General features: G+C 43.4%; 1 protein-coding gene across 1 annotated transcript in view; it reads right to left on the reverse strand.

The window, feature by feature from the left end:
- The window catches only part of LOC113148314 (transcription factor IIIB 90 kDa subunit-like), an 85,587-nt gene that overhangs the window by 35,331 nt on the left and 27,216 nt on the right, over nt 1-23,040 (reverse strand). The window contains exons 7-14 of the mRNA XM_026339977.1: nt 21,532-21,681; nt 18,910-19,003; nt 18,622-18,748; nt 17,759-17,798; nt 17,216-17,308; nt 14,736-15,014; nt 1,308-1,369; nt 371-452 (exon numbers count right to left, since the gene is read on the reverse strand). Of these exons, the coding sequence (XP_026195762.1) occupies nt 371-452; nt 1,308-1,369; nt 14,736-15,014; nt 17,216-17,308; nt 17,759-17,798; nt 18,622-18,748; nt 18,910-19,003; nt 21,532-21,681 (927 nt within the window). The remainder of the gene's footprint in view (nt 1-370; nt 453-1,307; nt 1,370-14,735; nt 15,015-17,215; nt 17,309-17,758; nt 17,799-18,621; nt 18,749-18,909; nt 19,004-21,531; nt 21,682-23,040) is intronic.

Consider the following 23,040-nt stretch of genomic DNA (forward strand, 5'->3'; position numbering starts at 1 on the left):
AAGATGGGCTCTGACAGGGTGGATGTTGTAGGGATACACAGAAAAGATCAGGATTAGCGCCGCGCTGTGCAGCTTCCATCACGGACACGGACAACATATAAATACTAAATATACTGATAAATGCAGATTGATCTAGCAGAGTTCTAGTGACGCTGGGATTCTGCTCTTTGTCTTTACTTCGTGCTGCGGTGGCGTCAGATTGTGGCTCTGCGACGTCTACTCTGGATACAAAAACAAACCCATATATTCACAGGCCACAAGCTGAGTGCTGCACAGTTGAGATGGAGGTTTAACTCAAACCAGCCACACAAACTAAAGTTCGACTCTGCTTTGAAACACAAACACGAAAATCAAGCTGCAAGAAAAGTACCTTTCTGCTCTTTGAGGTAGTCTGAGTTTTCTGCCATCCACAGCGCCGTCTTGATTTTGATTTCTTTGTCACTCAGCAGATACTGAAGAGAAGCAGAGACGAGGAAAAGAAAACCACAAGATTATGAACACATGTCCAATGGAACAAGCTAGTTTAGTGATATATTCACTACTGTAGGAACCAATTCCAAACTGGAGTGTGGGTGTATCAGGGCGAGAAACACGAGGTGGAACTTAAAGACCGGAGAGCAGGTGGAGTGGATGAAGTGTGGTGGATGTTTGATTCAGCAGGTCGTCGTATCTATCGCTACCGTTTCTGCTTTGACTTAACAAGGAGGTTTGTTTACAACATAACGGACAGGACGCGCTGTCGTCTTCCCCCTTCAGACTCCATCAGCCATCACGTTACTTACAACATGATAAAATAACTGCTGGAAATGTCCGAGATACAAGAAGAGTCCGTTTTTTGTTAAGTGCGACCTTAATAGTGCACTCCTGCTTACATCATAGCCGGTTGTGGGTCAAAACTGGTTCAAACCAGACACCGACCCTGGATCAGCTCTCAAACTGCAGGAGGCTGCGTGTGGAGCTGCAGGTGTACGAGCCCAAAACGATCAGTTACGAACTTGACATCAACGATGGACCATTCTGAAAAATCGGGGTATTTCCTCCCGGCCAGCAGATCTTACCCTGCTGCCTTGTGTTTACACTTTAAAGTGTCATTTAATTTTCAATAATTGCAGCAGTGTTGAAAACCTTTTTGCAGCATGATGGGATTCTCTGGTGGATATGGGAGAAAAATGATTCTCTTGGATCTGGGATCACGACCAAACGTTCAACTAAATTTATCACGGTCCTGTTGTTCTGTAAGGTCTGGATCTTTGGTGAAAACAGATTTTAATGACTCAGTGTGTAAAGATTAAGAAGCAGGTACATACCAGCTCTATCTCACTGTCATCTATCCCACTCAGGTCCAGCTCCCCGCTGTCAGCAGAACCATCTGTCAGAGACAAAAATCACAACGGACACACTCAGAAAATTTGCTGCAACACACATTTTTCACGGCAGCTTCGACGTCCCACAGGGGACAAACGGGGAACATCAGCTGGCTAGAAAAAAAACCCACCACCAACATCCTGCTGCATCTCTTAATCAGCAAATAAAATGCACTGTGACTCCTGATAAGACGTTAATAGGCTTAACTGGCATTTAAGCGGATCTACCTTAACACACTGTTCTTTTCAATTACGATACGCTTCCTAGATTGCAGCACACTTTATTTTGAAACAGGGAGATGCTGGAACAGCAATTTGCATTTTTCATGCCGTGAAGCCGGAGACGTCCTCTCCAGCTTTTACCTGCTGACTGCACGGCAGGAACAACAGAAACCTGAACGTGCTGATAAAATAAAGAGGCGTTTGAAATCCCCAGGTGTGCACAGAGTTCAATTTGGGAAGAGAAACGTTCAGAGAAAATCTGATTGACTTTGATAAAAGCAAACAAAAGATTTTTGTGTCTTTTTCTGGAGGAGGGGGGCAGAGCAGAGAAAACAGTCAATGGAAATTCAACAGCTTCCTCTCTAAAGATCCCCCACCTTGATTAGCAGTTTTGGAACAAAGTGCAGCTCTTTTCTGGAGGCCTGCCGACATCAGACAGTCAATCAAAGCAGCAAAGATGGAAAGAATTGCTATAAAGAGGCAGCAAATGGCAGGTTTCTGGCTTTGACATGTTCAGGGAGGCCCCCCCTTCAGCGAGTTCAAACTCCCAACAGGGCGGCAGCTTCAAAGACGAGACACCTGAATCCACAGGCAGCATTCCTGCTTCATTAAGGAGAGACAGGTGCACAGGGACCCGAGGAGGAGGGATACACCCCGACTCAGACAGTGAGGGGTGTGTTCGCTGCACAGCTGAAGAAGTGAAGGGTGGGGGGGGTAATCTAGTCAGCCATTTGAGTTCCATTTGCAGATTGCAGCTTCCTTAAAAAAGAAACCACTCCAGAGGGAAGAGACAGGTCAGCCGCTATCTGTCGGGCCCAGCCCTCTAAGAACTTCCTCTCCGTGAATTGTGAGGTTGAGATAAGACAGAGACAAGCGCCAGGAGAGATCGGCGGCTCCGGGAGGCAGCGAGGCAGCAAGACTGAGAGCTGATAACAGCAGCCCAGCCCCGCAGAGAGGGAGGGAGTAATTACCGAGTTATTATTCAGCCGCAGCTTTGATACATCTACAGCACACTACATTTGATCAAAGCCAGAAAATTGGTATTGGCCAGTGTGCAGAAGAATCTGCAGACCTCACATTCAGATTTTACTTACGAAACAGAGACTGAAGGAGGTGGTTCTGGTCTGGACCTGAACCAGGACGTCCCAGTTAAACATGGGGCTGAGTGTGGTTCAAAACCTCTTCTACAAATGTTGAATGAGTTTAAGAACAGATGTGAAAGCAGCATTTTCAGCCCCTTTGTTGGTGAAATCCAAACTTCTGTACCGCTGTTGAAACGATCATGTGATTTAGATCTAGTGGAGGGAAATGTGTCCTCTCCAGGTTGGGGATGTTGTTTCACGTTCAGAGGCTAAAACTAAAATGCTTGAGAATCACTTGGGTTTCCTGAGTGATGATTGGTGCGACCATCCGACGTGTTTACCTTCATTAAATGATGTGACAGCTCTAACCAGTCCGTCCCTGACTCGTTACCCACATCCTTGACTTCTCTGAATTTCAGCCTGACTGTAGATTTTTCTGTTGATTGAGATTTTTTTGTGTAAAAACAACCACAAATAACATTTCTGTGTTTTCCTCTTACAGGGAGCTGAGCCTGCAGTGAAACAGCTAATAATAGAAAAACAGAATCTCATCTACTCGTCTGTTTCTGATGTTCGACAAAACAACCAGTGAGAAAAAAACAGCAACATCACTGCACGTTAACAAGCGTGAATTCCCTACTTCACTAATTATTTCACTGCTACATGAGCTGACAGGACATGTTTCATGTTGTAATGTGAACGCTGCTCTTTGAAAACTAAACGTATTGTCATCTTTGACCATGGATCCATCTGAACGTCTCAGTTACTTCAGGTAATAAACTACATTTAGTTTGATATGGACGTTAATGGACGCTGAAAACGACCAATCACAGAGTTGAAGGATTTTCCATTCGTTAAGTCGTGAGCACCCTGGACTCCATAAAGATTAAAGCGCTTAGTTGAATATTTGAATTTGTGCTTCATTTTTCTATCATTTCATTAGAAGAAGTAAAGCAGCTCAAACCTGCAGCACATTCACTGAACACGATTCACCTCCTCGATGACCTCGTTCACGCTGAGAAACTACTTTCCTCTTCCTGAGATCGAGTTGTTTTTGGCAGCAGCTCAGTGACTGAGATCCAGCTCTGCCTGTGTGTCAATACTAGAAAAAAACCCAAACAGGATTCCCCCTTAAATCGTTTTTTACTTTACCAAGAGAAAATCCTGCAGGAACTCACACCTGCAACCTTCCACTGAGGTCGGAGGATGAGGAACCATCTACCACACTGCACTGAATTAAGTTCATTAAATGAATCCTACCGTGTGAGGCCACTGTGACGTCACCAGCTACTGGATCTAAAATTAACAACTTGTTCAAATCTGGTGACGGGGACCTTAAACACGACTCACTATTCCATATGTTAGAGGGACTTGGCTGGAGATGGATACAACCACAGGTGAGTAAGTAAGTTAGGTGACGTGACCCAGAATTATCATCAGTGTGCAGCTAAAACATGTGATCGACATAACCACTACATGTGCTAGATGTAGTGATCGAATAAAAACTACATCTAGATCTCAAATGTGAAGATTACACAGGTTTTAGTTTAAGTCTGTTTGCAGTGATACTTTGACAGCAGCCGTCGAGAAGGCGCCAAATCCAATTTCTTTAGCAGACGACTGTCGGCCTGAAGATAAATCAAGTCAGAAACAAAGGAAGCAGCAAAGCAGCAGTCGGATCCATCTGCAAGGAGAGGAGTGCTGTTGTGGCCGTGAGGTGTAAACTATCACCCTGTGTCCTCGGCTCCTCACACACAGGTAATCTGACTCCACATTCACTCCAACCTGTCCCTCGCTGCTTTAGGTAAAACACCCTCCGCTCTCCCTCATCTTTATCCCAGGTGGTGGCTCGCCTGTCTGATGTGGTCAGGTGAAGGTGCTTCACTGCAGAGGCTCTAATACCGAAGAAGAAAGAACGAACACAAAGAAGCTGAGAGAATGTGCCCTGCAGGAGTGAACGCTAACAGGTGAAGGAGAGGAGCAGGGCAGGGAGAGGGGGAGGAAGAAGGGAGGAGGAAGAAGGGAGGAGGGAGAGCCGGTGGAAACTGGAAAGACTGGTGCATTTTGTTGAGCTACCAAACTACATTTGGTGCTGTAGTGAGTAATAACTGCAGCAGGGTGGTGTTTGTGGAGTAATTTGATTATATAATAATAAATTAAAAGACTTTTGTTAAGGCTAGTTCCCCCGCTGCCACTCCTCAAAACCCCCGAAGGTGTCCACGGATCAGCCTCCCGTAATCTGCAGTGTCGTGCTGGGTGTACGCAGGTAAACAGCTTATAGCCCCGTATTACTCCACCCTGTCAAATTCATTTGTCCTGACATTCAGATCAGTGTTGGATCACCAGCCGTCACACTTTGACCCTCGTCAGTCGCTCAGATCTTCACTGATACGTGTTTAACGTGACCGACTCGCTGCCCGGTTTGTTTCTGAGCAGAAGACGCACATGTAGACGCAGGTGATGAAATTCTCATTCTATGTGTCGATGTACAGGTGGTAACGTGACATGTCGCACACCGACGTGGCAGCAAACTCAGGGAGGACGGCTGCTGGCAAGTAAACACGGGTGAAAGCAAAGCAGGTGTCGGTGAACAACCACAGAACCTGTGAGAGGAGAAGATGCTTTAATCAGATAAATGTTGGATTTAAGAGACAGAAAAAAGAAAAAAGGTCCAAGAGAGTAAAAAAGCATCAAAAGATTCAAAGACAGTGAGAGACGGAGGTAAATAAGAGGCCGAGCGAGAAGGAACGACGTGGAGGGACGACGTGGAGGGACGAGCTACAAGTTAAAAACTAAATATATTGAGAGAAATAAGCGAATAAAAAAAAAAGAGAAGGAAGAAAAGGAAGAAGGTTGAGACACAGATGAGGGAGGAGAGAAATTGGAGGCTTAAGAGAAGTTCAGTGATCTCCTCCTAATCCTGAGCTGGATTTCATTTCGGCCTGATGTGAGGACAGAAAAGACGAAGACATGAAGAAAGTCACGCAGGCGAAATTAAAAAGGAAGCGTCACTCTGCTGACTCCTCCACACCTCCCTCCTCTCAGCTGCCTCCTTCTTCTTTCCAAACAACAAAGTGTGTGTGCGCGTGTGTGTGTGTGATCTGGAGGATGAATGGGTCTGTGCAGCCCCAGTGCTGCAGGATCACCCATCATCCACACTTCAAACGGAGCCACATTATCCAGACTCACAGCTCTTGATGTCAGCAACAATCCTGATGCTCTGCTACATACTAAAAGCCTTCGACCGGCACCGAGCTCGACCACAGGGCTGCAGGCAGGAGGGCGGGGGGGGCGTGGAGGTAGAGAATTTAATTTGTCAAGTCAAGCTTTTAAATCTAGTGATCAGCAAGAGCAAGAAAATAAAGAGACTGGAAGAGCGGACGCATAAGTTAGTGAAGGATTAAACAGGATTTTAAATCTGGTGCACGTGAGAAACTAAACGCAGCTGCTAATCAGGATGACGATGAATCAGTGGACGTAGAAAAAGTCAAAAACATGTTATTTACTTTCCTCTTGACAGTTAAACGACACGTTAAAAGCCACGATTATTAGCTTAGCTTCACATAAACATTAGAAACCGAGAACAGTGGTAACACATCCCAGGATCACAACAAGTTCTTCAGTACAAGGACTCGACCATAGCTGGGTTTTCATTTTCACCCGTTTGTCCCTGTTGCTCAAATATCTGTGATGAGGTCCGTCAGCAGAAATCGCTGCCGCTGCTGTGAAGCTCTTTCTCTGCAGCAGTACGAGGTGAGAAGGCTCCGTGCCAGCTCTGCCCCGGAGAAATAAACAGGCAGAGTGTTTCTCGCTGACACAGGCGGGCCGGGCGAGCCCATTAAAACGTGACCTCCCGACCTTGAAGGAGCCCAGAATGGGTGGACGCCCACTCAACCACCTGCTCCCCCTCCTCCCCCCCAGATACAGAGAGGAAATATGTACATGAAGAGCTGGAGGCGGAAGGTTCGGACATCCAACATCAGATTCAGAGTTATTCTAAGTATAAATCTGGAAAACTCCCCAAAATGACATAAAACCCTGAAACCAGCAATGTAGTTCTGTTTTATTAGAACTGTGTGTGTGTGTGTGTGTGTGTGTGTGTGTGTGTGTGTGTGTGTCCTTACCAGGCTTCACACACACACACACACACACACACACACACACACACACACACACACACACACACAGTTCTAATAAAACAGAACTACACACACTAGTTTACTCCTAAATACACCGAAGTTCGATGCTGAAAATAGTCCCCAACAAAGTCCAACTCTTTCCTCCAGTTTCCTTTTAACCATCTTTTTAAAAACTAAACATCATGTTTGTGATGTAGTTTTAAAGATTTACATCTTCACACAGTCACAGCTCTACAACTCTACAACAGACCACGACACTGTCAACTTCCATCTTTTCAAAGGAGAAACACACGGCGTCACCAGCTTTGTCCTTTAAAGTGCGTTCAAGCACGTTCTCCTCATGTTTTACCATCATTTACTCGCTCTGCAGACGTAGATCAGCTGACTAGTGACATACAGCCTGATGTACGTGAGGAAACGTACGAGCACCACACAGCAGGTGAGAGCAGGAAAAAGAGCTCATTTGTTTGATGTTTGAAGTATGAAAATAATAAAAACCAAACGTGTAACTTACAGACACGTCAGTCAAAGTGAGCACAGTGAGGTCTGGATGCTACAGAAGAAAGGATCATGTTGTTCATCTTCATTCACTGTTTCAGTCTTTACATTTTCTCTTCTTGTCTCTTGTTACTGTTGTAAACTTAAATTAATTCAACTAAAATATTTGATCTCTTGTTTTCTCACAGTACAGAAGATCAAGTCATTATTCTCTTTTTCACCACAGACACAGTAAACTAGTCGCTCACTACTGTGTCGGACACAAACACTGGACCAGACGACATAACATCATCTTTGTTTCCATCTCAAACCAGCCGTGATGTTTATGAATCTCTTCCCACTACGACTGTGCGTCTTCTTAAAACTCAGACAAGTGTTTGGATTGAAAGTGACGCGTCTTTTCAACAGTGTGAGCCACGTTTTCCTCATCCCTCCATCATTCCCTGATCAAGGCGCTGTCCTGTCGATAAATCCACTCTATTCTCCAGAACAGTTGATAATTCTGACATCAGTGGAGGAGGAGGAGTGAACATGTCAATGAAATGAGTGTTTGACGGAGGAGGACACGCTCCGACTGTCTCCAGCCGAACTGTTTAGCGTTTAACATTGTTGTGCATGAAAATCAAACATTTTAAATGTCGGACTGACGCCACAGGAATGTTTAGCTAAATGTTAACTTTGCCTTTCAGATGAATCATCTCTCTGTGGCAGAAAACCACAGAAAAATATTTACTAACAGAAGAGGAGACGTTGAACCAGACCACGGACTCGACTCTTGGATCTGCTGCCGTTACACATCATCAGTCGGATGTTCAAAGAGCTGCAGATGAAAAGTGCAGAAGTGCAGTTCGTCCACTTTTCACCAAGATTACTACAAGTTTCTGATTTGAGTTTTCAGTTGAGAACAAGCAGGAGTCACATTTCAGACTAAAGGCAGAAAATAGCTGCAATGCATTCTGGTATATTTTAGGCAACTCTGGGGGGAGAAATCTCATAAAGTAAAGTTCATAAAGTAAAAGTTCATTAACAGCTGTTCTGCAGCTTTCAGCCACTTCACACAACCTTCCTCAGATCGTTTCACGGTAAAGAACAAACTTTATCACGGTGTCGGAGACGATTTCATGAAAAACATTTTATCTGTCGACTGATTTTTAAAGAAGAAGAAGAATTAAACTAAATAAAAGGTTTCGTATGAAATTTGACAAAATGTTTAGAAAGAACCTAAAAAGAAACCGAGTCCGAACTCTTTGGTCTTCTGGAGATGATCACCTGCTTCTCTGACTTTTATCCATGAGATCTTCACATGAACTCATTAAGCTGAGACGCTGCTGACACCACTGAAAACTAAAACTCAGATTCAATCTGAACGGACCCGGTGTGCAGAAGTCAAATCTCTTCAAACTATATTTAATTTAGACTCCGACTCTGTTCCAAAGTGAGGATCGTTCCAGTAGAACACATTCATACTAAATATTCTCCTCCTGTATCTTCCTGCACATGTAGAGTCTGACCTCGATGGGACCCCTGATTAAAATCCTCAGTTCTGCTGTGTAAGAGGCCAAAAAGGGGGAAGAGGGTGAGACGGGGAGATCTGCAGTGACGCAGCAGCCACAGGCGAGCGGCTTCCGGCCTCTGCCTGCCTGTTAAACGGTAGCTGTCACCTCCCGTCAGGCTGGCGGTGGCAGACGAAACAGCTTCCCTCAACCTCCTCGGGCCAGAAGACGCACGTCATCTCCAATCAGAGCCGGCTGCTGTGACGGGGACGCTGCAGCCGTCTCAGCGGAGACACCGACCGCTAACTGCTGCTCTCACACACAGACTTCACATTGCACAGCTCAAACCGCTCGGCCTGTACCGGCGTATGATTGGCCGTCCGTGGAGAGCAGCTTGAAATAACCATCAGCCCGTTCCACTCTTTCCGTTTGCCATCCAGTGCTGTCGCTCTGCCCCCCCGAGAGGTCTTGTCCTTCCAGCCATATGTCTGTCAAGCTCTACTGTAGCGCCCCAGGCTGTGCAGACACCCACACCCAGCCACCACACAGAGGCCTGCCCGGCTGTCCCAGCAGCAAACAGGAAATGAGGAAGTTTGTGAATAGATCGGCTGCATCAATTAGTAATTAGACATTAAAGAGGTTTGTTTTTAATCTGGATTCACGAACAGCAGGTTTGTTTGTAGCTTCATTCTAACGCTGGTGAATCAGTTTCATCCATTTCACTACGATCACAGTTAAATAAACTGAGACACAACTCGATTTCCTGTCATTTTGTTTTTGTGCCGAAGAAACAAACGATACTGTTCCTGAATCAAATCAGATAGTTTGTTATGAGACGTGCACAGAGGAGGCACCAGCTCTGGGTCACATCTGGTCACGTGCACCATCTTCACATGAACCACGTCCATGAATTGGAAAGTACCATTTGTTCTAATGCATCCTCGATCAATGTGTTCACGTTTATGGCTCCTGCTGCTTCTAGAAGGCTTCACTTAGTTTAATTGAATTTTAATATCAAACCACACAATTTTGTTGCTGCATTAGTTTCAGCGTGACGTGCGAGTGTATTAGCTCCTGTGTAAGCTGGCAGTGATCGTCTTTGATACCTCTTTAACTTCACAGAGATATGTGTAACTCCCTGCTTCACTTCCTTTGTTACACAAATTCACACCGAGCTCTGTTCTTCACAAGTCATTTGCTCACAGATTCAGCCTTAAACTGTTATTTCAGTTCTAAACAAGAAGAAAAAAAACTGTAAATGTGGTGATAGAATTCATTTTCCTGGTGTATTTTACTTTTTACACGTCAGGATGCTTTAAATGAAATACCAGAGACCAAAAGACAGAATGAAGCAGGCTGATGTCCCTGTATGAAGGAAATTAAACCAAATAAACATTTTACAATGAACAACACGCCGAGTTGATCTGAGCTCAAACTGACCCCCTGGTTTGAGGAGCTGTGCTCTCAAAAAGACAACAAAGGAGCTTGTAGAGCTTTTTTATTTTTTTTGATCTGACTGCTGAGCAGGTAACGTTTGCTGCTGCTGAAACAGAAGATGAGACTTTGCATTTTCTTTCATCCTCCAACAGCTCCTCTGTGGACAGAGAGATGAGACAGATGCTGCTCATTTAAAAACACGATAATTGACTCAGTAGAGCTGCTGTCAGAGCACAGATCTGTCAGAGAGTTTCTACCACGCCCCAAAACGCTGAGAGCTACGATTGACTGCAGTAAACGCCGTTAGTGAGGAGGACGGATGGTGGAAAACTAATTTTTAACTAGGGAGCGATGTGTTTTCTTAAACACTTGCACAACAGCTTCTAGAACGGGGTGTGAAGTCAGATCCTGAAACTGAAACAGATTCTTCAAAGAGCAGAAAGGCCCCGTTGAAACCGAGACTTTCACACTTCAAATGGCTCTTTTCCCAGACGTTTCCAGGCAATAAAAACAGCAGAGTGGTTCGACAAGAGCCGGGGAGCTGTGCTCACCGAGGTAGTTAAGGTCAGGGCAAACGTCATTGATTGAACTAAGTGCTTCACTGAAAACAGTGTGCCTCAATCAATGCTGCCTCTAATGGTGCGGGGCAGAGCTCCCCAAAGGCTGCAGCTATAGACGAATGTGACAAAGTCATCGGGAGGTGTCGGAGCCTCGCTGCTGCCGACTGCAGAGCGGTGGTCGGCCAGCTGGCTGCTCTCAGGCTCAGTTTCCCCTTCGACAGCTCGAAGTTCATGAAAGTGCCGTTATTCAGACAGGCCGTCGATGACAGAGAGTAAAACAGGGTGAAAGATAGAAAAGAGTTTAACTGAAGAGGAACAGCCGTCGGTGCACCATTCATAACGTCACAATCACAGATGAATTATATTAATAAAGGACAAATTATCTGAGCCAGTGGAAAAACAAAGACCCAACAGAAAGACAGATACCAGCTGGGAAAGCAGCAGCAGTGGTAGTAAGAGGTAACTGTCATCTACTGCTCCTCCAGACAGTGTGCATATGTGTTTAAACGTGTGTCAAACTCAATAAAACAAACTGGGCAATAAATAAATAAATGATTAATGATCATTAAAGAAAGGAATTCATCCTCTGAAGAAAAAAAAACGGAGCCTCGCTGCTCCGTCATAAAAATAATGAACCATCTGTGGTGTAAACATGGAACTTTAATTGTTCAGTGAATTATTTTTCACGTCTTTACTCTCGGCTAAACAATCAGCGGTTCGTTTGCACTTCCTCCTCGTTGCTTTCAGCATCCACTCTGATTATGTTCTTACTGCAGCAGCACTTACGAGACATTTCTGGATGAATTCTGGCTGAAATCAGCTAAAAGTTGCTGATTCCTGTATGAAAATCTGGACTTTATGAATCCAGTTATAGCTCAAAGCTGTGACTGAGGTAGGACCGGGAGAGATGCAGATGTTTGGGTCATTGGATCAACGTCGACTGTCACATTCTGGGGCACAGAAAAGTGTAAACGATGGTTTCTACACTGAAACTAAACCATATGAATTCAGATAGGAAATTAATTTAGACGGCCATTAGCTGAGTGTCGTCGCCACCTCCTCCTCTGCTTCAGACCTCCAGTTTCCAGGTCCTGAAAATAATGAGCCTCTAATATCTGAGCTAGTAAAACCTCAACAAGCACGTGCGGCTGATTCAGAGTCTCTGTTTTCTTTTTGCTTTGTTTTTCTTTCTTGTTCTTTTCCTGAAAATCCAAAATTACAGCCTCCCTCACTTCCTCCAGTGGCCTCGACCGACAGATGAAAGGCTCAGCCCTAATGACAAGGTACCTTGTCCACTTAATACTTCAAAGACCGAGCTTGGGGGGGTCACGATACCCTCCGCTGCCCCTCCCACAGCAACCACAATTAGCTGAAGCCTGAACCAAACCAGGACCGGTCTCAGAAACACGCACGTTCGATTCTAGACGCAAATAAACAAAGTCACAGTTTGAGCAACTTACACACAAATCGTCCGTTTCCCCCAGTTTGTTGTAGAGATGCTGTAAAAAGAAAAGAGACACAAACACACACAGTAGAAGCAGAATAAATTCGAGACCGACGCTTTGTCAGGGAACGACCGACTCGGCTCTAATCATCAGCTCCTGGAGCTCAACAGTGAATCAATCAAGGCCATTTGTTATTTTTAGTGCTGGTTTTGTCGTAGACACATCAACATGAGGATGACTCCAAGTAACGTCACCCTATAAACACACAGAGGTTTTACAGTTAATATCAAACCTAGTGACTCACCACAGTCTGGTCATCGCGGTCGACCTCGTCCATGTTCACATCAGGTTAACGAGTTATCAGGAGACAGCTTTACATTTAGGCATTTACCTTCATAACTCTTACATATAATATAAGAATGTAATATCTGCCATTTACACATACAAAACCAGATTAAAGTGGACACACACACGGTGAGTGAGGCGTGGAGGATGGTGATTCAGGTTTTTCATCCATCACCTGCCTCCTCACGTTTTCAGTTTCTATATTTTCTTATGTCATTTCTTTTTACTCATGTTCCTGTTGTTTGACACACGTTTAGAAGCTAAATCAATCTAATTATTATTATTGTTCAATATATAACTGTAACATGTTGTGTTAGCATTAGCATTTAGTGCTAATCATCTCCGTCAGCTTCTCAAACTCATTTACTTCCATCATGTTGCTTTAGTGAGTGCGTTTCTCTTTCGTCTTCAGCACCACGAACACACATTAAAAAGCTCTTAACGAGTTTAAGCTCTTAAAGTGTCGTCTTGGGAAATGTGTGTAAAAATCTAAAAAATCTCTTAAGAGGCCAAGGATCGATATTTACAGCCACAGAGAGGCTCCTCCTGGGATTCAAACCTGTGACCTTTTAGGTTACAGGATGTTCTTTAAACACTACCCCACCTCCCCACACCCTTGCCTCAAACATGCATCCATCAAAACACACTTCACCTCCCACCCCTGGCCTCCCGTGACTCCCCGTCCTCCCACTCAGAGCCATAAAAACACAGGTTTCCTCATCGGGACAGATGTAGCTGCACGGCACCGCTACCTCGCATCCATCAACGCCTCTGCACAGCCAGATAAAGGAGGGCGGGGGCACAGATCGTCCTACTCATGTAATTAAGTAATTATAGGCAGTGCATGATGGATCCCTGCTGTTGTTTTATTTTTGCAACTGTTAATAAGTCACATTGACAGAGGCTGTGATCACTGCTTCTCTTATTTCATCCAAACCGCAGCGGAAAAGTTCCGTCTGCTTTCGTGGTTCGTTCCTTTAGGTTCACGTTACCTGACCGCGTCAGAGCTGGAGCCGTAAACGACCGTCGCACTGTGAGTGAGTTATTATTCTAATCTTATTCTGCAAAAACTACTAAAAACACACAAAAAAGTTATTTTACACAATAACCTGCAGCTATAAATCCTCACTAGTTCAGTCCTCACTGCCGGTCAATGACTTCGTGTCCCACCATGTGAAGGACATGCAACTGGCCCAGGGAAGAAAGGTCGGATTTCCCACTGTCTCTCACTGTGACATAATCAGTCTACAAATGAAATGAGACACAGCTGTAATGTACAACCTTTAGAAGGCACTACAGCGCTGCAGGCACTTTAAACTAAAATAAACTAAAATGAAACAGAAATGATTTCGTGATGGGACTGAAACGTGACAGAAACTGAGAAATAACCAAGATAAATGATCAAAATACGTTTGAAAACCAACACAACCTTATTATTTGTGCACGAGTGGCTCCGTCCAGCATCTCCAGAGACTCCTGCTTGATCTCAATTTGCCACAAACACACCAAACTACTTTTGGCAGAAATCCACATCTCAACAGCCTCAAGAGTTAAAATTTTGGCTGCAGCACAGCTCCCACACGTCCCTTTACTTCTGTAGAGTACACGACAGGTGAAACCACAATAAGCGATGACAAATTTCACACACAGCTCAGCCTATTTCTTTCTGGAGCAGAGTTAATTACAACAATTAAACCTGAGAGAGCATTCATTATGGTGGTACAGTAGGTTTCAGACACAGTCAAGGATGAGCGGTATCACTGCAGCATCCATAATCAGATCATCCTCCAGGGTGCTGCCACTTTATAAAGACGTTTGTTAAATCAAACTAAACAGTGCCTGACATCTCGTCTTAAAAGCAACAGATTCTCCAAATTGCTTGGCTCCAACTCTTGTTTGTCTAGTCGAGATTTCCAAGAAAAATCATCTAAAAACGAAGCACGGGGGAAGCTGAGACCCGTTAGTGCTAACAAATGAGATTGTTATGCCCCAGAAATCAGCAAACTGTGACAAAACCAGGAAAACCTCAAATCTAGGTAATCTAATTTGAGCTAAAGTGAAACCAAACAGGATTGTTCCGCCTAAAAATGAGGCATCGAATACGATAAAACATAAACTCTAATAAGAAATAAAGATCAGGCTGCACTCACCGTTCTCCTTCTCGTCTCCAATGCAGCTGCTGATGGACTCCGAGAGCCCCAGGGTGGCAGCTGAAGGCATCGTGCCCAGGATGGATGCCAGCGTCGGGCCCCTTCGCTGTGGGACATGTCCCTCCTGCTCCTGGTTCTCCTCCTCCTCCTCCTCCTCCGGTCTTTTCTGTTCCAGTTTGACCAGAGCCTCCAGGGTGAGCTCTCCGAGGTCTCGGCCAAAGTGCTTGGCCACGGCCTGAAGCTCGTCTTCCTCTTCCGGTTCATCGTAGTCAACGTGTTCTGGAGACAGAGAGAGAAGGTTTGATACCAACGTCCAACGTCCTGATACTAAAACACGACAGGGTGACACACAGATATATTGGTTATTATTTTAAACTGATTTTTGCTCATTTCTTCTAAACATTTTCAGGATCCAGCTGCGATCGGCTGTTTATTAGTTCACACATGCAGAGCAGCTTTTGATTATTACTCCTACAACCTGCCTGTGACAGCACCACATTACACTACAGCATTTCACGTTGTCATCTCGTCTAATCCTCAGTGGATTGTATGTCACGTTAGTACTGAGCTGGGTCTCTGCTGCTCAAACTAAACAAGCGCTGTTGTGTAAAAAACTGACATAAAAAAGCCACAACAGCAGTGAAACTATGTTGTTTTCCAAATCGTGGAGAATTCAAATTATTTCCTTCCAGGACAAATAATTGCGATGATAATTTTGTCTGTTCTCACACAGAGCTGGTGTCTAATTAAAACGTGGCCCTTAATCAGCTGTAATTAAAATGTCCTCACACAGGCTTTAGCCCACAAGTCACAAAAGCAACTCGGTTATCAGCACGAGAAGAAACGAAACGCTGTCGGAGCAAACAGGAGAAATCACTGATGGACCTGAAACAACGGGGGAGTGAGAGTGTTTGAGAGAGAAAACCAGAAAGAGAAGAGAGACAGGTCGTTTAGTTTAACACCACGGGACTGGAGGGCATGTTGTTCCTCACTTAGACTGTTGAGGGTTAAGACCTGGTTGTAAGGTTAAGATCAGCTTTAGGTTTGGTTGTGATGGTCGAGTCACGATAAGGGGACAGAGAATCTTACAGACACACTAGAAGAAATTAGGTTGAAATGCAAATTATTAAATCAGTAAAGTCTAAACTGAGCTGAATCTAAAGCCACATTCATCATCTCAGGGACGTGGGGTAGTTTTAACATCGTCTGTGCTGGTTGGTGATTTTATTCACTGGAGCAGTTTCTCTCCCTCAATCTGTCAATAATTACAGCCACAACCTACAACCTGCTGCTTTTAACGGGGACTCGCTGCCACTTCTTTAACTTCAATCCCATCTGGGATAAAGTTCTTGTTTATTTAAGTTCTTTAAATTAGAGAAAAAGTCTCCCACCAGCATTTCCTGTGGCTGCAGACTGTTAAGTCTATACATGTTTAAATTTTGGCAGCAGTAACATTAAGCTGAATTAGCTACTAGCACTTTGTTTTTGCAGTGCACCTACACATGTACACACATCTATCACTGGATTATTGTGATGCTGAAGAAAATGTTCTGAAGCTCTTTTTTTTGTTGTTGATTTACTGACATTTCTATGAACATCTGAGATATTAAAACTGTATCTGAGGTAAGTGCATGTCAGGTTTAATGCTTCTGGCTTTGTCCTGCTGAACATCCATCTGTCTTTTACAGAGCATTTCCTGGAACCTTTTGAAGGTTAAAACGCTGCTAATTAGCTTCTTAACAAGCATATATTAGCATTTCACTCCTGAAAGACTGTAAGGTGCTTTATTTCTGCCATGCATGTACAGTTACATCATCTGCATCCTTTCCTATTGTGTACACTTTATCATTTGTACGACATCTTACAAAAAAGAAACTCATATTCACTTATGAACACTCCAAAGTTTGCTCAGTAGATGAACAGCACATTGAGGTCGTCGTCATTTTGTTGCGTACCTGCACTTCTGATCACTGATCTGCAGCATGACATTGCTTTTTCTTTGTTGAGGTTGCTGAGGAGCACACGCTGCATTTTACTCTGATAATTCAAAACGACACTGCTAACTTCACTTCACTAAGTACCAAAGTGATTTTGAAGCATCTCTACAGGGTGTTTCAAGCACACCCACCGCTCACACAAAGAACCGCGGAGCAGTTCTGATGGTGTAACGTCAATTGGCTCCGTCTCAGTGTCCCTGTTGTATTAATACAGCAGGAACAGAAACGTGCAGCCTAATGATGCTGAATATCTCCTGCTACTAAATGTGAGATTTGAAGAGTCGTGGGGATCAAACACATCACCCCTCTTTAACCAACCCTCCTCTGTGCTTTAGGACTGTCACAATAATTACATTACTAACTTACCGCACAATTTATGGACTTGATTTAAATAATGTGTGGTGTGTGTGAGGCTTTGAGGGACCATGCAGAGCGTAGGTTATTTGTGTTTTTATATGCCGACAGGCCTGCTCTGCTCCATACCTTCTTTGGCGTAGGAGGCGTAAACTCCTCTTAGTTTGGGTCGGCTGCTCTGGAGCTCTGCGTCGATTTCATCCTGGTAGTTGTGAATTTCATCTGTCGAGATAAAGATGAAAACCATCAGAGTTAACAAAGGACCGTTCCCAGATCTACAGTGTTTATATGCAAAAAGAAAATCTGATGCAGGAAAGCGGTTACGTTCCAAAAACTGAAGCAGAGAGAGGGAAAAGAAATAACATGTCTGCAGCTTTTTACTCTTCATTCTCTTTTAAACTATATTTCACTCAGCACCATAATGACAGTACTGTAACATAATGTACGGTTCCTTATACGCTGTGCAGAAACTAAATCATGTAAAAATAACAGGGAGCCGTTTCCTCTCTGTGTGCTGCAGCGTTTTAGTGTTTTTTCTTGGCTAGAACCAGATCCAGCACTCAGTCTGATCCCGTCAAGGTCGGCCAGGAAACAACAGCAGAAAACTAAGTGCAACAAAACTTCTTCTTAGCTGGAGTCATCAACATCTACAGGCGAGGATCACGTTCATACCTTCAACGTCATCCATCTTTTTCTTCAGCTCCATCTCCAGCTAGAAGGAGGAAGACAAAGGAAGAGAGTGTTTCCAACAGTGACTGCAGGGTGGATTGATAACAGAGGAAAACATCTCAGAATAAAAGAACATGGTAACACGAGGACTGTGGGTGGTCGACCACAGCTGCCTGTAGTGTGACACAGACGACGTACAGCTTAGTGACAAATAGAAGTTCTTATTTTTTCTTATTGTCAACTTTTAGAAAATATTATTTTGAATCTTGTAGAAATTTTACTCTTTTCCATCGAATTATAAAACAAATTTTATTTTGTCTTTAGTGGATGGAGTTTGTTAAAAAGTTCAAACAAGAATCTCTCTCAAGAATCCCAGCCCTGACACAGAATAAACTTAATATCGGATTCACAGAGCTGAAAAGTCCAAATGTACATAACAAGGTCCAGACTTCGTTTATGCCTGAAGCCACGTGGGTAAAATGAGCCACAGTTAAGTTGGTTCACATTTTAATTATAGTGCTGAACCTTTTCAATCACAGCTCTGTCAGGATCTGAAACAAAGCCCAGCAGCGAGCTCTCGGTTAAAGGTGTGAACGCACAGAAAAGTGATCTTTGACAGTTTTACTTTACAGATTAATATCTTTCATTAATTATTGGAGAAACCCTGAGGGCTGGATATAATCATCAAGACCATATAAAATGAAATGTTAATAATCCCTCTGGGGAAAGTGGGGATTAATATGGTTACAGGCAACTGCATTTATCACAAATTAAACTACATTTCACACAAACGTCTGTTGATCCTCAGGTGATTTTAAAGACTTCTCTAAACTGCAGGATGAGATACAGAGTGGTCAAACCTGTACCTGATGGGCTTTTTTCTTCTTCAGTCCGGCTGTAAAACACGGTGGGTCACACTCCTGGTCCAGATCCACCCTCATGAACTCCTCGATGGTCAGCTGGCTGGTGGGTGTCTCCTCAAACTCATTCAGTCTGATGCAGAAGTTTCAGAGCATCAACACAGAATAAAAAGAAAAAACCTGAATTCAAAAGTGCATCACAGTGACAGTCCCCTCTGACGAATCCCGACCTCCAGACTTATTAAACTCCCCGAAAACAAAATTTAAACTGAGAAACGTCCCTTCACCACTCACCTTTTTCTTAATGTGCTTTCACACACTTTCACAACGCCGACAACTTCTTTAACGGTGCGGCAGAAATCGTGCATACGAGCAGCAACAAGAAGAGCTGGAAAGAGAGGAAAAAAGAAATGACGCTGATTTATCCGAGAGGTGTAAGCAGCAAATGAGCAGCTGCTCCGGTCAGAAGTCGCGGGACGGCTGGAGACGACTCCAGCTTCCGCACTATTTATTCCCATCAGAAGGTTTTTATTGCGTTTTCTTCCTTATTCAAGTGGAGTCCAAAGACAAAGGGTCGTTAATAAAGGTGCAACAAAAGAAAAACTTCTATTTAAGCCAGTTGTCTTAGTGGTCAGTTTTATAACATTTACCTTTTATTATCCAGTATGAACAGTTAAAAGACTTTAAAACACGGGTCTGATTTCTTTTCTGGTTCAAATTTGTAGTTTCTATCATCAAGTAAACAAAAAACTCATTTAACTACTTGAATCACTGCTAATATGAACGTTTCGCTGTAAAATATAGCTGCACTACTATAACATCATGTTTACAAATGATAACGTAACGTATGGAGCACGACTCAGAACTGAACGCTCTGATGTTATATGTGGTTTCCCAGTGTTTCTGCACGAACACCTTAAAGACAGGAGGACGGAGCGGCGAGGACGGGGGCACCTCAGCCAGCGAAGCCAACATCCCGCCCACAGTTAAAAAGCAGTAACAACACCACTAATATTAAGCAACGAATTGCAGTGCGAGCCTTGAAGGGGAACAGTTATATAACAGTCATTAGAGCTGCTTCGCTCAAGAGCCTGTTAAAAGATGGATGCTTCTACTTGTACATGCACACTTCTAACAGCCTTTAGGACTGAAGTGGTGGCTTTTAGCTCTGCTGAGGACTTTCTCAAACATTTCATCGCTATAACCTTCAATCCACAGAGCTCTGAAGTTGCTTGTTCTCTTGTAACTGGTGTTACTTTATATTCCTCTTTGTCATTAAACTCATTAACCCAAAATGCTGTTTCTAAATTCTTCTTCTTCTTCTCTAAGCTGTTTTTTCACAGATGCACGTGTCTCACTTGTCAACAGCCATATATGCATCAGATTTGGGAACAAACTTTTCCTTCTTCCATGTGAGTGTAGCCTTCAATGATTTATGATAAGCAATTAATTATTCAGGCAATGCAGCAGAGGAACAGAGAAAGCCGAAAATTGAAACCGTGAGCGTAAACAAGCGGGGAGCAAAGGAAGCCCGTGATTCGATTTCAGGACGTCTTAGCTGGTAATGCGTCAAAGCCGAGAGCATTCGAGATGACACCAGCTGAGACGCAACAAGGATAGAGGGGCTTTGCATTCAGCTGTTTCACATGAACTGCACCACAAAACTCACAGACAGAGGAAGACAGACAGGGCGGGAAATCAACACCAGACAAACTGTGGTAAGTTCGGGCGAGTGCTGGCAGGTTTGACTCGACCACGGGTCTCTGTGGCAGAAAGACGAGCAAAGATATAAAGACCCAAATCCAGTTAGATCCCAGAGCTGCACGTAAACGTCAGCTGCTGTGCATCCGTCCTGATTAACATTTACAGATACAGATTCATGTGCACGAGCTGCATTATTGATCCACATAAGAGATTTAATTTGCTTTACTGACTACACAAAGAGGTCAAAGGTCAGGTTCGGCTATAGAGTAAGAAGACTAGAGATACTGGGGAGCTTTCCAAAGCACATGCTGCTCATTTATTCATCTCTGTGTTTACAGATTTCAATTTGGATTTGGAATTAGAAACAAACGTTATATAGAATATTACATTAGAGGCCACTTCACTAAAGGTCAAGTATGTGCTTCGAAAAGAAAAACACGGCGCAATTAGCTGTAACTACAGTGGTAAATCTGAACATATGAAGGTTATACAGCAGCTTAGTCCCCTGGTAATGGACCATCATCATTTCATTTTATGTAGATGATGAATTGATTTGTCCAAGAACATATTTATAATTACTTATTACTTATTGTGGAGAGGTGCTGTCAAAGCCACAGAGCAGCGCAGAAATAATCGTTTCCAAAGGTTTTTAAGCAAAGCTCACCCTCCTAACCAATCACATAAATCAGAGTTTTACAGCATCCTATTCATTGTAATATAATGAGTAATATCTGATGTGTAGCAGATGGTAGAACAGCGTAGCAGAGCAGGAAGAGGAAGGGCTGTGCTAGCAGGGAGCAGCATGACTGAGACTCATGCTAACACTTGATTATTATTATATATATTGTGTCTTGCAGCTTTAAATGTGGTTTGATGTAGATTTATCATTAGATTTGTGGATCACTTCAGTTTGTTAACAATACAACAATATGATGTTTTATGACATGATCAATACTTCTGAAACCAGGACTTAGACACTGATGAGTTTTACTTTCACCCATCGTCTCTTCAGGCTAATAACGTGTGAGGGGAAGTTTTATCATAATAGCCTAAAACCACATCCCTCTATTGTCACACAAATAAAATGACTAGTTAACGGTACAGCATTTAAAAAGCATCAGGTCACAGAGCAGAGAGTGTTATCAACAAAACTAATGACCTGAAATCCTCCAACACACACTGTAAATATTCAGTACCGCCTCTCATGGTCACCTGCTCCACAAAGTCCCGACGGCCTCCGCCCCGTGTGCATCCAGTCCCTCTTCATCCTCTGCACCAGCCTCATCGCCGTCATCGAGACTTCGTGGTTCTTCTCACCAAACTCCAGCAGCTGAGTGAAACGGGGAATATACAGACACGGGTCTGGTGGAGACAGGAAAGAAAAGGACGTTTTAAATGACTTCAATATTCAGACAGTCCTTTAAATTCTGGACCATCTGACCTTACGGATCTGATGCTGTAAGTTTTACTCTTAAAAGTTAAACCGTCTCTCAGAGCGCAGGATATTAAAAGCTGCAAACTGAAATTAAATTAGAGGAAAGTCAGAACACAGTCGATCAGTGATCAGTTCCAGGTACAGAAGTCTTTAAGTGCATTTTCAAAGCGTGACGTGCACATTTTCTACTATAAAAAAAGATAAATAACAGATTTCAACAATTCTGATGACACATATATTTAATTTGATTTCCTGAATCGATTCTTTATAATCTGAAGAAACTACAGAATAAAATCTAACTGGAAAACAACAACCTCTGGTCAACTTGAGTTGATATCAGCCTTCAACATCAAATCTATTTGCTTTCTGCTGCCAAACATCTCTCATCATAACACGTTTGTCCACGTGACTTTTATTTACCATCTCTGCTTCGACTGCGTCTGAGCAGAAAACAAACCAAAAGCAAAAATCTAAAAAAATAATTTGTTCCACTGTGTTTGGACCAAATAAAAAAATGTTTTTTCCTTTTCACCAAACTGGTTCTTCACATTTATACAGATTTAAATTTACTAGCATCTGTGAGCTTCCCAGTAAAACCAGTCTCCCACTGCTGGCTGTTAATTAGCTCCACTGGAGAACAGGGGGATTAGCATTTAGCTTAACCAGCCTGTTTCTCATTCAGAGCGTCTTCCCAGATTTTCTCAGCTGGCAAACGTGTGAGAATGGGCGAGTTTCCAATTACAAGCACATAATCTCAAACTCCTTGCTTCTGAAATGCCTCGGAGAAACTTGCATATTGTTGCATATTTTAAACTTTATGGGAAAAAAAGTTTAGATTCTGCTTAAAAAACACCTGTTTTTACCATCTAAACAGCGTGGCAGGTGGCCAGCTCTCCTTTAGAATAAAAATGACTGAAGACTATTTTACTGTGCTAAGAAAGTTAATTTAAAACTGAACTTAGGAGGAATCTTTTCCCCACTGCACCCAGGAGACAGAAAGTAGAGCTTCTGACAGTGGAGTCAAGCATCTTTGAAGTCAGTGGCTGTGTTTAAAGAGCAGTCCAGTGGAAAGCTGGTAGAGCCAGCTGGTAATAAGATCCAGGCTGATCCCTTCCCCCCTCTGCACCATGTAATGATACGTTTGCAGAGTTGGCCATTACTGGAGTGGAGCGTAATGCTGGGTCAGGCAAGATCTCCATAGAAAAAGAGGGGGAAAAAGGTTGTTTGAGGAGAAAGGGGAAAAAAGTCCAGCTCAAATCCTCCTCGACTCTCAAACATAATCAATC

Source organism: Anabas testudineus, chromosome 22, assembly GCF_900324465.2.
Source record: "Anabas testudineus chromosome 22, fAnaTes1.2, whole genome shotgun sequence".
Lineage (NCBI taxonomy): Eukaryota > Metazoa > Chordata > Actinopteri > Anabantiformes > Anabantidae > Anabas > Anabas testudineus.